General features: G+C 40.2%; 2 protein-coding genes across 6 annotated transcripts; one reads left to right on the top strand and one right to left on the bottom strand.

Moving 5' to 3' along the window:
* Nucleotides 1-1,393: 1,393 nt before the first annotated feature.
* Nucleotides 1,394-15,192, top strand: prpsap2 (phosphoribosyl pyrophosphate synthetase-associated protein 2). 5 transcript variants are annotated; one of them, XR_003463329.1, is made up of 13 exons: nt 1,394-1,815; nt 2,002-2,054; nt 3,041-3,107; nt 3,203-3,375; nt 3,465-3,580; nt 3,665-3,720; nt 3,856-4,004; nt 4,965-5,006; nt 6,996-7,066; nt 7,480-7,626; nt 8,622-8,805; nt 11,757-11,839; nt 14,690-15,192. XR_003463329.1 is itself a non-coding variant. In XM_027285346.1 (12 exons), the coding sequence occupies exons 1-11, from the start codon at nt 1,733-1,735 to the stop codon at nt 8,778-8,780; spliced, it is 1,116 nt and encodes a 371-aa protein (XP_027141147.1). In that variant the 5' UTR covers nt 1,394-1,732; the 3' UTR covers nt 8,781-8,805; nt 14,690-15,192. The 5 variants fall into 5 exon arrangements, 4 of the variants coding, with proteins under 4 accessions (XP_027141147.1, XP_027141148.1, XP_027141146.1 ...); XM_027285346.1 differs by lacking the exon at nt 11,757-11,839; XM_027285347.1 differs by lacking the exons at nt 11,757-11,839; nt 14,690-15,192 and adding an exon at nt 9,946-10,189.
* Nucleotides 11,927-14,256, bottom strand: rasd4 (rasd family member 4). The gene has a single exon (XM_010739266.3). It carries the CDS (start codon nt 13,760-13,762, stop codon nt 13,136-13,138), a length of 627 nt encoding a protein of 208 aa, XP_010737568.1. The 5' UTR covers nt 13,763-14,256; the 3' UTR covers nt 11,927-13,135.
* Nucleotides 15,193-15,604: the final 412 nt, after the last annotated feature.

Below are 15,604 nucleotides of genomic sequence, written 5' to 3' on the forward strand. Positions count from 1 at the left end.
ACTCAAAAAAACAGTCTCTGCACTGAATAGCTGTCTGCTTCAGAGTTGATTTTAGGATCCTTTCATTGGTTTATATATCTCTAAATTTTGAGAGTTCAGCCTGTTAATCAGATTTGCTTTTAACATTTGAACCCACCAGTTTTATGGAACTTTCTATCCTTAGGTTAGACGGGGTCCCGTGTGGGCCTTGAGATCCTCGGCAGTAGTAGTTGTTTGACTTGCTTGAGAACAGCAAGTCTCAGCCTGTCTCAACACTGTGGTGGCCAGGGTCGAAGGAACTCAATGTTGCCTTCCTAGACATAACAGATAGCTTGCCGTTGACGTTTTATTAACATAAACAGACAACAGTGTCTCCAGCCTAGAATGTGCTGACGGTAACACTAACATGGGTAAATACATTCTCTTTGACTATTTCTGGGCGTGTAGTATTTGTGGTGTTATCTGTAGGGGTTTAAAGTCTGACCCAACTCAAGACTTATCTTTTTAGTCTGGATTATTTAGTGAATCTATTTGTCTATTTATATATTTTAACATGTTTTTATTTTATTTTGCTTTCGTATTGTACACTTTAATGTGCTTTATTTAATTATTGTTTAGTTTATTTTTTTAACCTGCCCCTGATTTATCGACTCAGGCGCGATGAGAAATGCAGTTTATGAAAATGATATATATATTCTCTTCTCTCTTTCTTATATAAAAGTGATTCATCATTTACATTGATTTCATCTAATCTGATCGGTGACACAAAATCTTAATCCATCTATCTATGACGATCATTTAATCTTTAAACCTGTTAAAATAACATGACAGCAGCCTGACTAATTAGATTAAATTAAACTAAATTAAATGAATTGATCCTTAGTAAACTATCTCTCCCAAATGTAAGTCTTTAAAGACCTTTAAATGTAAATGTAAGTTTAGACCTTTCCACCTGACGATATAAAGAGCTGCAGCTCCATCAGTACATTTAAAACCAAATTAAAAAGTCTGCTGAAGGACACTCAGCTCTGCAGCCACTGACATTGTGGGTGTATGTTATGTGCTATTGTGTGTAACTTTGTATTTTGCATTATGTGTTTTTTGCTTTGTACTGTTTGTTATTGTGCTGTAATATGTTTTAACTGTGTCTGCCGAAGGCTGCAGTACATCAAATGTAATCATTTATGTTTATGTTTATGTTTAATACTGTACATGGTCCCATTAAATGAATTAAATTAAATGAAATATTGACACTTAAATATGAAATATGAATTATAAATGTAGCCTGCAGTTTGAAAAAGGACAATAAATCATCAGACATTCATTATTATTCATAGTAAAAGAACAACAGACGTGTCTAATGTTTCTCTGAACAGAAAGTGACTCTGAACACAAACACGTGTCCCGCAAAGCGCGGCTGGCAGTGTTTTTGACCCTCAGCGGACTCCGTACTCCTCGGCGTTACTTTGCACAGTTGTTGTTGGGCTGCAGAGCTGCTGGTCTCCCTGAGACTCAGTTTGTCCGTCAACAAGTCGGGAACACAGCAGAAAACAGAGCCAGTGGTTTAAATTGAGTGTGTGTTTGCGTCTGGACGTCACTGCGCGCTGTTAGCTCTCCGTTAGCAGGCGAGGCTAATGTGCGGCGGCTAGCTGAGTTAGCCTGGAGGAGAAGAGACAAAGAGACAGAGCTGCTGCTGTTTGTTTGTTTGTTTGTTTGTTTGTTTGTTTCCTGCAAACACACCGAGAGTGCCACGATGAACGTCGCTAAAAGTGGCTACCGTGTGTTTTCCGCTAACTCGTCCGTGGCTTGCACAGAGCTGGCCAAGAAGATCACAGAGTGAGTTTGACGCAAAGGCCAAAGTCGTGCGTGGACAACATCTGTCCTCTAAACGTGGACAACATCTGTCCTCTGAACGTGGACAACACCTGTCCACACTCAGAGGACAGTTTATTAACTCAGCTTATTGTGTGTGTGTGTGTGTGTGTGTGTGTGTGTGATTATGTTGGTGCTCTTGTTCCTCAGGAGGCTTGGAGTCGAGCTGGGGAAGTCTGTGGTCTTCCAGGAGTCTAACAGAGGTAACACTGATTATTTCTGATAAACAAACATGCCACACATTCCTCTGCAGGTGAACTGAGCTGCACACAAAGGTGTGACACAGTGAGACATCCTGAAGCAGCAGCAGCTTTGAATTATGTTAATATTTCTGTTTCTCTGGGATGTACGGAAGCCCTAAAAGGCCATACATACATACATACATGCATACATTTTATTCCACCCGTTATCTCGTGATAACTAGATAATTAGTTTGATTTGACAAAACGATAGTCTAGTGTTTTAAATCAAGTACACCCGTATTACAGAATGTATGGCAAATGCATGTAGTCCATGATACGGAGTAAGCAAACCTATTACGCCACTTTAATCCCATCAGATCACTTCACTGTGTTTTGGGGGATTATGAGATTTTGAGCTGAAATCAATCAAGTCTTGGACTCTTTACTAAAATGTATTAAAGCTTAACCAATACGGGATTTTTGATAATTTACAGATTAATAATACGACAGCACACGCAGGGAATGAACATAGACACGTTTCTGACTGATATGTTCTCAAACTTATAATAAACAAACAGTGCGTTTAATTAAAGAGTATTTAAGTGAAATGTCTTTCAATGATAATTTAAGATGAGTCGCCGCTGAGAGCTGCTTCTCCTCTGTCACTCTGTCCTTTGTACGTATCGACTCCTTTTATGAACGGAGGCATGTTTTTTTCTGAGAGTTGGAAAAACTGTCTTCAAACTCGCAACTCGAAGGAAGAGACGATTTAAAGTGTGAATTCATTTCATGAAGAAAGCTTACAGCGGCGCTAGTTGTAAATGTCTGTAAAACATCTTTCTGCGTGACCCGAGTGCCACTGTTTCTTATTGTAATAGGTTGTAAATCTCTGTTATAATAACTTTTGGTCAGTATCTGTGTTTATACATACTTTACCGTGTCCACAAAGTCAAATAGTTTAAATTAAAATAGAGCTTTTTCCCTTTTCATGTTTTCCTTCATAACAGAGACTAGAGTGGACGTGAAAGAATCAGTCCGTGGACAAACTATCTTCATCATCCAGACCATACCGAGGTGAGGGAAGAAATGTGCGTCATTTGTCGTTGCATCAGGAATTTTCAGAAATCTCTAAAACTGACTTTTTTTATTCTGTTTTTTTATCAAAACAGAGATGTCAACACGGCCATCATGGAGCTGCTGGTTATGGCCTACGCGCTCAAGACCTCTTGTGCAAAGAACATCATCGGAGTCATCCCTTACTTTCCGTACAGCAAACAGTGCAAGATGAGGAAGAGGGGCTCGATAGTGAGCAAGTTGTTGGCGTCGATGTTAGCCAAAGCAGGTAAAGAGAACAAACTCTCACACGGAGAAATGAATCTAACTGTCGTCGGCGTAAGTCCGTGCTACTCATGTGTGTTTTACCCCCGAAAGGATTAACACACATCATCACCATGGACCTGCATCAGAAGGAGATCCAGGGCTTCTTTAGCTTTCCAGTGGACAACTTGCGTGCATCCCCTTTCTTGATTCAGTACATCCAAGAAGAGGTATACATGTTTTTAACCCCGCCTATAACCCAAATCGATCGATCTTATTGAAACACTGACGTATGTTTTCCTTCCTCCTGTTAGATTCCTGATTATAGAAACGCGATTATTGTGGCAAAGTCCCCAGCAGCAGCTAAGAGGTAACCAGCCTTTTCAGTCAGTCAATATTTTATCATATAGATGCAGTATTTCATATTTTGACTAAATATGTGTAGATGATAAGAATAATTATAAAAGCTGCTCACCTTTTTCTTTTTGTTTTATTTTCTCTCCAGGGCTCAGTCCTATGCAGAACGCCTGCGTTTGGGTCTGGCTGTGATTCACGGCGAGGCTCAGTGTTCAGAGTCGGACATGGCCGACGGAAGACACTCCCCTCCGTGTGTGCGTAACACCACCACCGGACACACAGGGCTGGAGCTCCCTTGTAAGAACACCCATCTTTTGCAGAGCGCCGCTGATGTTTTGTTTTTTCTCAAGCTTTTCTTCGCAGATTCGTAGTCGCAGCGCTCGATAGATTTGACCTGTACAGAAAACATAACCCTTGTTGTTTTGTTTGTCACAGTCAGGCGCCTTTTTTTTGATTTGTCACATCACGGTCAAATTAAGCGAGAAAAGTCTTTTTTATAATTTCTGCTAGTTTTAACGACTTCACTGCATTCATCATACAAATCCTGCCAATAACCTAACACAGCTCTTATTTGTGCTAACCTATTTGGAGCCGGTGATCCTGCTGTTTCTCACTCATACATTTCATCGACCATACTCTCAAAGAAATTCATTTTTTTTGTGTGTGTGTTTACTGCATGTTTTTTTAAAATCCACAGATTTTTGACACAACTCCTGCTCATACTGCATCCTCCGCCAGCTGCAACACCTAACTTTCAAAGAGTGACATGCTTAATAATCATAGTGTCATAGTCGCTGCCTGTTTCTGGGCACATACTTTGATTTTGAAATATTTATTTTTTTGGTGAGAAATACTAACTCTGGCATCAAGTTTTCACCATATTTGCAGTGTTAATTCCTGGTAAGGCCGTTATATATAATCATATAAAAACTGTGTCATTGGCAAATGACTCCTCAGTATTTGCGTCCAGTATTCACTTTATTATTTAGTACAAATATTTCTATCCTTACTTGTGTTTCTATTCTCACCCTCGACTTAAAAAATCCTCCTTTTGGAACAATAACTCACAAACTGCTTCAACCATGAGAAGAACTTTTTTAGATTTTACACCATGAATCTGATTTGTTGATGTGATTTTATTTGTTTTTCATTTCTGGCAATCCCAGCGAGAGGATTTTCCAAGTCTTGGCATCATGTGTTTGTCATGTCAAATATTTGTGCATTTGTGTTAACGTGGTGTTTATTTGTCGCTAATAGCAGGCAAACAACAAGCTCCGTTCCCTGGCATAGAGCTCCCAAGTACGACCGTAAACATTAACTTACATCTGACTTTTAAAATGATTCCTCCTTCAAATGGTTCCTCAAATCGTGCATGTGTAGTCAAAGGGTTTGTGTCGCATCTTGTGAAAATACAGTCTGGATTCAGGAGGGGCAGGAGTAGCAAATGCTCGCACTTTATTGCTCATGCACAGACAATTTGCATCAACATTTTTATTTATTTTTTTTGGCTCAGCGCTCCGTACTACACGCCGCTTGCACGGCTTGTTAGACTTTGAACAAGCAGCTCTTGTGTTTACGCCTTTCTAAGATTCCAGACAGTCAGTTCTACAAGACGGCCAAACCTCTCTTTGTTTTGTTGTGTTCTGATTTTATTTTGAAATCCATAAATCAAACCAGAACCATGCCAAACATTTTATTTTATTTTTTTATTATTTATTTTATTTATTTTGTACTTAAATATCTGGACTCATCTTGCCAATCAACACATGGTGCACCCATATCAAACCCGCTCTTAAAAACCTGATTAACATTTGGTCATAACTGCACGTGACGACAATAAAGCATGCTGTTGTAACCTCTAACATCTGATGATGAAACCTTATGAATGGTTGGTACGTTTTTGAAGCATTAAAACAGCTTTAGTTTGCTACTGCTCATTTATTTTATTAATATTTATTTACTACACTTTTATCTCTATCTTAGACGCTCCTGGATGCCAACCTGTTGATGAAATTGTCCTTTTAGCTATTCAGATCTATCCGATTCATGTTGATTAATGGGTTTTATCCACAACCTCTTCAATTCCAAGATATCTGACCAAACATTCCTCAGGTAGCTTGTTGCAGTATCTCAGCAAGCTGTCAAAAGATACTTTTTGGAGAAGTGTGTGTACGGCTAACAACATGGCTTTTGCTGTTTGTTTGTTTTTTGGTTAATAGTGATAAAAGTCTTGAATGTGACACTGCCAGGTTTTCTGATGCTGTGGGACTCACGGTATTCAGCAAAGTGTTCTGCAAGGCATGCTCCTTCCTTTCTCTGCTGCTTTCTACTTTCTCCTTCACAATCGGCGGCTTGGCTGGCTGATTGTTTACCGGATGATTGTTTTCCTTATCCCCTCTGAATGACTACATTTACATGCACAGCAATACTTCAAATGCAGCCGCGTCGTTTTTTACGTATAAAAAACAAAAGTAGTCACTTAAACATGCTATACTGAATCGAATTTTAATACTTTGAGTTATTTTAGTGTGCCACAAGTTGGAGCACTTTCATCTTTCTATCGTGGCACTTTAAACCTTTAGCAGATCCAAACGTTTGTCAGGAGTGCAGCGATTGGTGCTGCTCACGCATCAGCTGTGATTGGCTCGCGGGACGCAATCTGAATATTGCGTGCACGTAAACGTAGTCGCTGGCAGCAGTGATGTTCGACTGAGGACTGACCTCCCCCTCCCTCCCAGAACATTGGCAAGTGTGTATGAAGAAATCCCTCATCAGTGCTTGTCAGCCACTGTTGTCCTGTGTGAAATAAGGTGCATATTGGTTCATATGCAGACTGCTGCCATATGCCTGCCACAGCCCGGGGCCTGAGGTTGTGTGTCTCCGGGCGGTTATGTACATTGCCTTCTGATTGGGTATCCTGGGCAGAAAAAAACGCCTGTCGTTTGAGTTTGCATGGCATGTGCTGTACAAAGTTTGGCATTTGAGTTAAATCTCCTCGGAGTAGGTGGGGTACAATGGGGGGAAACATTTTCTAACATTTTTTTGATTTGCCATTTTAAATTGAATACAGCGTGTTAATACTCTAACAGAACTCCAAATCGTTGACATGTCACAATAACGATCCCATAATTGGGGCTACAGATTCCTTCAAATCGCAAAAAAAACATTTTCTCAACCCGTTTTACCCAATCTACTGAGATTTACTTTTGATTTTAGAAGTGAAATGCAGCGCACACAAACCCACCTCCCCGTGCTCTCGCAGGTAACCACTTCTGCTTTCCTTTGCAGTGATGATGGCCAAGGAGAAACCTCCCATTACTGTAGTCGGAGACGTGGGAGGGAGAATTGCCATCATTGTGGTAAGATGCTGTGAATTCACTGCTCTGTGGCCTACGTGCATGTACGAGCTCTGCCATCTTTTAATCATTACTCTCTTGCGGTTCTCGTTTGCAGCTGCCACTTTAAAAGCCTCCTAACACATACGACTTACATTTTCACCCATTAAAATGAGACGAGGAATGAATTACACCTTCGCTCTCTTGCGTATAGAAAGTTTAATTCATAAAATGTACTGATGCTCAATTCAGTGAACTCACTTTAAACAAAGCAAACTTTAGATACCATTTCCGTATAATTACTGCATTATTTTGCCGTCCCATAACTCACGTTTGTGGCCACAGATTGTTGTTCGTATGTTCTGTTTATTATCCTAAGCTACTCAGTGATGCTTTAGAGGAGCGGCCACAGATTGTGTCTTCTTTCTTCCTTTCAGGATGACATTATCGACGACGTGGGAGACTTTGTTGCAGCTGCCGAGATCCTGAAAGAGAGAGGAGCCTATAAAATTTATATCATGGCCACACACGGCTTACTGTCCGCCGACGCTCCACGCCTCATAGAGGAATCTGCCATCGACGAGGTGAGGGCACCTGAAGTAAAAGTCATCTGTTAATATTCAACACGTATCACGTGAAGCTGTTTCATTTAAAGGAAGGAGAGAAAAAAAAAAGCTGAAGAACTTTGTTTGAATCCGGTATAAAACGTCCTCGTAAACGTTGATTAGTTCTCATTTCTTTTGAACACAGCGTACAAGAAGATACTTCCTCCTGTCGGGAGGTTTTTCAGCTGAATTTCTATGGCATGAAATTGTAACTACAACAAAGAGAGGACCATTATTTCTAGCAGTTGCAGTTCTGTAAACTATTGGTTTCTGTTTTCAGTTCCTCCTACCTGCCCAGGGTTCAGAAAACAGTAGTTTCAGTTTAGTTTGAATTGAGTAAATATGATATGAAATATAAGAAGATACAACCTGCAAAATCAGTTTGTTTCTCTCATGAACTGCTCAGACATAGATGAGCAAAATGTAGTTCTCCCAGACAACTTCTTGACCTCTGTGTCATAACTATGTAACTTAGAAAATCTAAAAAGTATTACGAATTAGCTCCAGGTTGTAACTTAGAAAATCTAAAAAGTATTACGAATTAGCTCCAGGTTCAAAATATTGTAATTTAAGTTTGTGATAGTGGGTTTGAATAGGATCAGGTCACGCTCAGAAATGTATTACAGTTATTTCCGCAAACCAATCATAAAAGTGATCTATCTCAGTTGTTCCACAAAAAACTTCAAAAGACAGAGCTGTAAAAACTAAAAATACTTTGTAGAAGCTCTGTAGAAAAAAAGAGAAACAAGATGTCAAGACAGGAATTATTCTTACACCTGTTCCTCTATCAAATACATAAATACAAGCGTACACCTTCTGAATTCAAGTTTCTCTCTTTTACTAAACTAAGGTTGTTAAGTCGGCCTGACAGGAAACTGCACAGTCAAACTAAACAGCAGTTTGTTAAAATTGGAAACTGTCACATTAATTAAATAAATAAATAAATAAATCACTGTAATTTTTCGCCCCCTCAGGTGGTGGTAACCAACACAGTCCCCCATGAAGTACAGAAGCTACAGTGTCCCAAAATCAAGACCGTGGACGTCAGCATGATATTGGCCGAGGCCATCCGCCGCATCCACAACGGAGAGTCCATGGCCTACTTGTTCCGCAATATCACCGTGGACGACTAGAGCATCAAAGAGAGTGAGAGCTGAGGTGGGTCTGATAGAGACTGAGGGCACCCTGTGCTGTTAAAAAAACAACAACACGGTAATGTCATGTTCCATGTATTGTGTACGTCAGGATTACGTGTCCTAAATCAACAATTACCCAAAGTTATTTAAATTCTCATCGGACGTTGTAAAAAATGTATTTCTGGTGTTAAGTTGGGAAATGAATCTTATGATATGAACGATAAGAGCTGGCTTTGATTTTTTTCCAACTTGAACAAAAGATGCTTTGTATTTAAAAAGTTATTTTGTCACTTTGGCACTATCGTACCTCAAATCTAATGACTGAACTCCAGCTGTAAAAAGAGAAGAGGAAAAAAAAGTCTCTTTGTGGTCCACCAATATTTTCCAGATGCTCTTACCGGCCCCTCGTGATCACAGCTGCTCAGCTTTGTGATTTCTTTGCATTTAAATGGGGTACGTCGTCTCTTGGAACGTTTGGTGAAAAGTTTATGCAGAAATGTATGGGTTGCCATTTTATATTGTGTGTGTGTGTATATATTAGGGGGTCAGTTTCACTTGATTGTAACAAAAGATATTTTCCTACTTATCTAATATCTAGCTAGGAATATGGCTTTGGTGGATGCCGTGCTTTTGTGAAACGCTGCTCCTGTTTCCTGCGATTTAATGTGATTTCATTTGCGGTGCACGCGGCAGCAATACGCTCAAAAAAATTCTCCAAGACTCTAAATGTTTACAGCAAAGTCTGCTGAGTATTTATAAAAAACTAAACTTCATTGTATTGTGCCTATAGCAGAGAGCGCACGGCTACATGAAGCAGGGAAACGTTTTATTTCTTGTTATTTGGTGAACTGACCCTCTCATATACTCTATCACTCCAGCAGACTGAACATTGTGCTTATTTCAACACTCTGATGGACATCTTGTGTTTTAGCCAATTAACAGCAAACACTGAACATTACTGACTGTTTGAAGCGGAGCAAAGATTTTGTGTGGATTTCTTTAAAGCAGCTGCAAGAAGTTGCCTTGGTTACATCACTGATAACTGCTGCTTGGGTTTCTTTTCTTTTTTTTTTATTTATCAGCGGTGATGTGACAGCCTGCTTATATGCTACCATGTGGGAAAACGATTGAATTGTCAGCGACACTAATCTCTCTTTTTCAGCGCGTGCGGTAGCCAGAATTCTCAATCTGCTTTGAAAGTCGTCCCCCGTTTGAATCGCGGACAGTGTGACTGGTGTGTTCAGCTCTTTACAGCAACCTGCTTTTGAAGTTTTGAAACTTACTTAAAGGGTTTACCAGCACTTGAATGTAACAGATAAGTTGAACTGATCCAGGCTTTACTTGCATTACGTTATAATGACTCAATACGAAGGGCGATTTGAGTTATTTGTGCACTTAAAAAAAAAGAAAAGAAAAATAGCCAACAGTAATATAGAATATGTGCATTTTTTTTTTGTGTGTGTAAATTGGGAAGAACATGCAAAAACAGCAGCATGGTCTTGATGTTGCTTTGGGAGAAGTAGTGTATTTCTATGCTGATTGAGCCTTTTGCTCAGGGAAATATACTTTATAAGCCGATGCACAACGTTAAAAACATTCATTCTTATGTTTTTTTTTTATGCTTTATTCCTGTTTCACATGACTGTCTTCCATACAGCAGCACTGTACGTACTCTTTTTTTTTTTTTTTTTTTTTTTTTTTTTTTTTTTTTTTTTGTGTATTTCTCCTGATGTGCTCATGGATGGGTATTTGACAGCTAGATGCACTCGCTGGTGTTGAGTCGACACAAAGTTGGAGGTCGTCTGTATCGACTCTGTGTATTTCACGATGTCTTCTCTGTAGTCGCTGTTCTCCTGACTTGTCTGTAATGTTTAGAAACGTACACTCTTCTGTCTAGCTCTACAGCATTTGTCTGTGTGTATGAAATAAAACAGTTGCCTCTTGCTGTGCCTTGTTTCTACCAAATAAGGAAATCATATTGTGCTTTTGGACTAACAGTTTACTTTTATTTCAGTGAAGCTTTTAAGCACTCTTTATGTAGGTATCTGAAGATGATTGATAAATGCGGCTGAAAAATTAATTAGCACGGTAAAAGCCAGCACGAACATTCAAATACTGTCAGCTTACCTTTTAACTTTGCACTACAGCAGATCTTGTTTCAAAGCGTGGCCTGATGTAGTGACTGTCAGAGATCCTATACTTGTTCAAAACTTCTCAGGTATCTCTACAACACTGAGGAGCTATGACCAAGTCTAGGAGCACAGACAAACAGAAACACTCCTCAGTAATGACAAATCAGGCTTCAGTCAGTGCCCGAAACAAATCTGTTCACTACGTTAATTTACATTTTCTACAACCTGAATGGAAAGTTTAGTTCACACCTGAGCTTTTTTAAAAAAAGGATGTCTTGACTCTCTCGTGTGTCCCGTCCATGTGCCGGAAAATAAAAAAGAGTTGATGTGCCGCTGTGGACCGGCTGAACACAGCTGTGAGTTTAAACAGGACTCAAAGAGGAACCAGAGATCTCATAATCATAGGTCACTTCCTTGTCTGATTCTGGGAAAACAATGGTCCTTGTCTTTGAATGTTTTTTTGGAAAGAGGAAGCATACCTTTGTGTCTCACTGTGTGGACCTGTTCAACAGCCAGAAAAGTGTGTGAAACGTATGAAGAGCTCAAAATGTCCAGAACAAACCAGCCAGTCATCATCATGGCAGGAAAGTATATGCATGTATTTGATTAAATGCCAGTCTCTATGGATCTATATTATCCCACAACAACGTGTGTCACAAAAACACAGTAAGGTGTGCAGTACATATCTGAATGCATTTTCAATAGCTAATAAAGTTACATATCCTATATTTGGACGTTATCTCATGAATCGGTCGGTCACTGAAGACAGAAGTTGAATTCACGTGTTATCTTATTTTTGTTGATACCCTGACACAACCTGCTTCCTCATTTTGCCCTACAGAGAGAAAATAAGGTGTGTGATGACCACCAGAGGGCAATGCAACACAGAACAGCGAGATTATGGGATCGATTTTGTGTCTGCATGTGAGTCTGAGTAAAGCAATTCGTCTGTAATTGACTTTATTTCACCAGGATAGTCACTCAGTATTAATACAGCTTTATAGGTGTGTGTGTGTTTTTTTTGCAGGGTACATGCATGAAAATATACACCAGTCACTTTAAAGGTCAGCCAGGGCGTGCAGAAGTTCTTGCTTTTCAGTCGAGCGCTGTTCTGTACAGAAACAATACAACTCGGTGTGGAATTACAGTCATTTAATACACCAGATAAATATGTGCTACGAGAGATTTAAGTTCAGAAGAATACATTCTATGTTACATCCACTGCTAATTCACCACAATATATTTAGAGGAGTTTACGACCCCTGTAAGCTATTTCACTTTCATTGTATTTCAGATTACCCTAATATCATACGTTTATATGCCTCTTTCTTCCTATACTACCTTTTTTTTCTATTCTGTCACATCAAAAAGCTGCAAAAATGCGAAATAATGTGTGAGTGGATGAGACGAGCAGTGAGACTGAAAATATGTGGTGAAAAAAAACTCATTTATTTATCTTAAAATAAGCACTGAGAACATCCAACATCACCTCGGCCTTCGTAGTGTTATAGTAAAAAGAAAATAGATTTTTTAAGGACACGGTGCATTATGTGAAACAGTCAGTTATCTAATAAGGCAAACTCACAGCTCACCAGCAAGTATGTAATGCAAAATAATGGTTTACATGGTAAATGCAAAGTGCATGATAAGATCTTACAAAGCAGACATCACAACATGATGTAAAATATATATACAGTTTCTAATTTGGGTTCTCCTTCTGTTGTTCACTTTATTCACGAAGATGATCATATGTAAACAAACTTTTGCATTATCACTTTTACGGTTATTGCACTTTTTTAACACCAGAAACATAAAAACAAAAAAATGAAACATCACACATACACCTGAATGAGAAATCGGGGCTCATGATACATAATGCTGTCACTATTTATTCCTTTTTCTTTTTTCTTTTTTTTGACATTCACAGTAAGAAGTGTCTGCACGTTTTCTTGTTTTTTTTGTCCCACTGTTCAAACTGTTGTTCTACCACATTCTTTCAAGTCATTAGGGTGGCGCCTCTTTATTGTTGTAACATTTCTGTGTCTCTAATGCTGTTGTGAAGCAATGCTGTCACGCAGGACATACAGATATAACTGACTGACTCAGTGTTTGAGTCTAAACACACTGCATTGCTTCTCCCCCCGCCCCACCAAAAAAGCCCTTTCAGTCACTTTCAGGCAGTCTCTTTTGGTCGTTTCCCCTCCGAGCAGCTCCACACCATTATGAGATGAGGCAACTGTTGGTCTTGTTCATCGGAGGTCGTTGGTTGCTTTTCTTGGGGAAGGTTTCCCGTCTCCGGCACAGCGCTGGACTGAGCCAACTTGGCAGGTTGGCCTGCTGGAGCAGCTCCCTGAAAGCCTCCAGCACGTTGACGTTGTCTTTGGCAGAGGACTCCAAGAAGCTGTTGTTCCAGTCCAGCTCCACAGTGGACAGCACATCATCACTGGACACCCTACGCTCATTGTGACGGTCTATCTTGTTGCCTATCACCACAATAGGTGTGTACTTGTCCTCTTTGACCTCCAGGATCTCCTCTCGCAGACTCTTGACCGCCTCAAGGGATTCAGGGTCATCCACGGCGTAGACCAGGGCAAAGGCATCGCTGTTCTGGATGGAGAGCTTACGCATGGCAGGGAAGGAGTAGCTGCCACTGGTGTCCATGATGTTGATGGTGACTTTCACACCCCTCACCTCGTACTCCTTCTTGTGGAGCTCCTCCACTGTGCGCCGGTGCTTGGGTTCAAACGTGTCTTTGAGGAAGCGTTGGATGAGGGCTGTCTTCCCCACTCCAGCTGCTCCCAAAAACACCAGACGCACCTCCTTCTTCTCCTTCGCTTCAAAAGACATGTTGAGTTCCTGCTGCTCTTTTTCTCCAAAACACTGTATGAAAAGAATCTTTCTTCTTTGCCTGCAGCTCCTTGTCTGAAAACTGGGCTTTGAGCTGGATGTGGTGGTGTCAGAAAGGATGGTGATAGCAGATGAATGTGCCTGTCAGGCTGTGCACTGTATTTATGTTCACACACAGTACCTGCCCTCGTCTGCTCCCGGCCAATCAGAGAGGGCAGTATCTTCCCCTCTCTCTCTTTCTCTCTCTGTGAACTCCCAGCAGCCAATCACATGCACTCATGCAGAGTAAGAGAAAAGGCAGTTAGTTGATAAAACCATCTGAGTTCAGGGTCCGTCTAGTAGCTGTTCAGATGATCTTCATATCATGGAAAGCTTCAGAGACTCTTTGGTGAGGTTGATTTGTCCAATCATAGGCGCTTTGGGGCTCAAATTTATGAAAATGAGTTGAACAGAACACTTTACTAAAGGTGTTGTAGAGCAATTTGTTTTGTTTTTTTTGCTTTGTTTATATGATTTATATGCTCCGTCGTTTTGGTGGTCATCATTAAAATGTCATATATTTGGAGAAGTCCTCAGTGGACAGCCCAGACAAGAGCAACATGTCAATCATTTGCTGATGGTGTCCAATATAAAAGGTCATTTGAGTCTGTTGAATGTGTGATGTCACTTTGCACAGACTCACTAAAAGCCTGTTTATTTGATAGGTCTGTCATTTAATTTAATTTAATATTACATTATTTAATGTTACTTGCAGGTTGATGGACGGAGGTTTCAGTGGACCTTTTTCTCGAGCACCCGCTGATTTTGAATTGCCCTCATGACAAATGAGCATAAAAGGCAGACGTCTCACTGTCATTGTCTGGAAGCATGTTATGCAGATGTTTTTCATTAAATGTTTCAACCTCTCTCTCTCTCTCTCTCTTTCAGTCTCATGTACAACATCACCGTCTCTGCAGTGCTGCCGCGATTCAAATGTCAACTGTGTGGGAAGCTTGGCGGTCCGCATGCGATTCAGACAAAGTAGAAAAATAATATATTAGTTAGTTATCATCATCATCATGCTCCGATCTCTCACATGCTCCTCTGTGTCCGCGCTTTGTCACTTGTTGCTATGATACCGCCGAATCCATTACCTGAGCTAAAAATGATTTATGAGTGGAAATGTACACCTTATTAGTGCTGTCATTCACTAAGTCCAACTGTTCTCACTGGAGACTGCTAATGGCCTGTAATGGGGGTATATTGGCTAATTAAGCAAATGAAAAGACATTTCAACGCCTGAGTATGTGATTTACACGACTGGACACATGAATTTTATTGTTGCTATCACAAAAGTTGTTCTTCTAGCTTGGGTATGTTATTTTGAAATTACTACACCCTTGACCCTCCCACCCCCCACAACTCCCACATGGCCTGTCTCTCGTGGTTTCCATCCAAAATAAAATAAAATAAAATGATTTCATTTCTGTGTGTGTACCTCTGTTTGTTATTCCATTACGGCCGCGTGCAGACCTTGTTCTTTTGCCGTAATGCAATAGAGCCTGTTTCTTTTTGAAAATAAACGTCTGCTCGAATCACCGTTTTCTCTGGATGTTACCGTTACGTGCTGCATGTCTCTCAGTGAGGAACCTCTGCCTCCTTCCCTCTCCGGGGACAAAACGGTCTGTAAGCAAAAGCTCAAAGGCCCCTAAGCAATTCAACTCCAGCTTTCGGCTTCTGCGCTTCATTAAACGCAGGAGCAAAGACAGCCAGTATCTTTCATTTTTCTCATTTATTTTTCTTCTTCTTATCGGTATAGCTTTCTTACAGGTCAGGACGCTTTACAAGAATAATGTCAAAATA

This window comes from Larimichthys crocea, chromosome XII (genome assembly GCF_000972845.2).
Source record: "Larimichthys crocea isolate SSNF chromosome XII, L_crocea_2.0, whole genome shotgun sequence".
Lineage (NCBI taxonomy): Eukaryota > Metazoa > Chordata > Actinopteri > Sciaenidae > Larimichthys > Larimichthys crocea.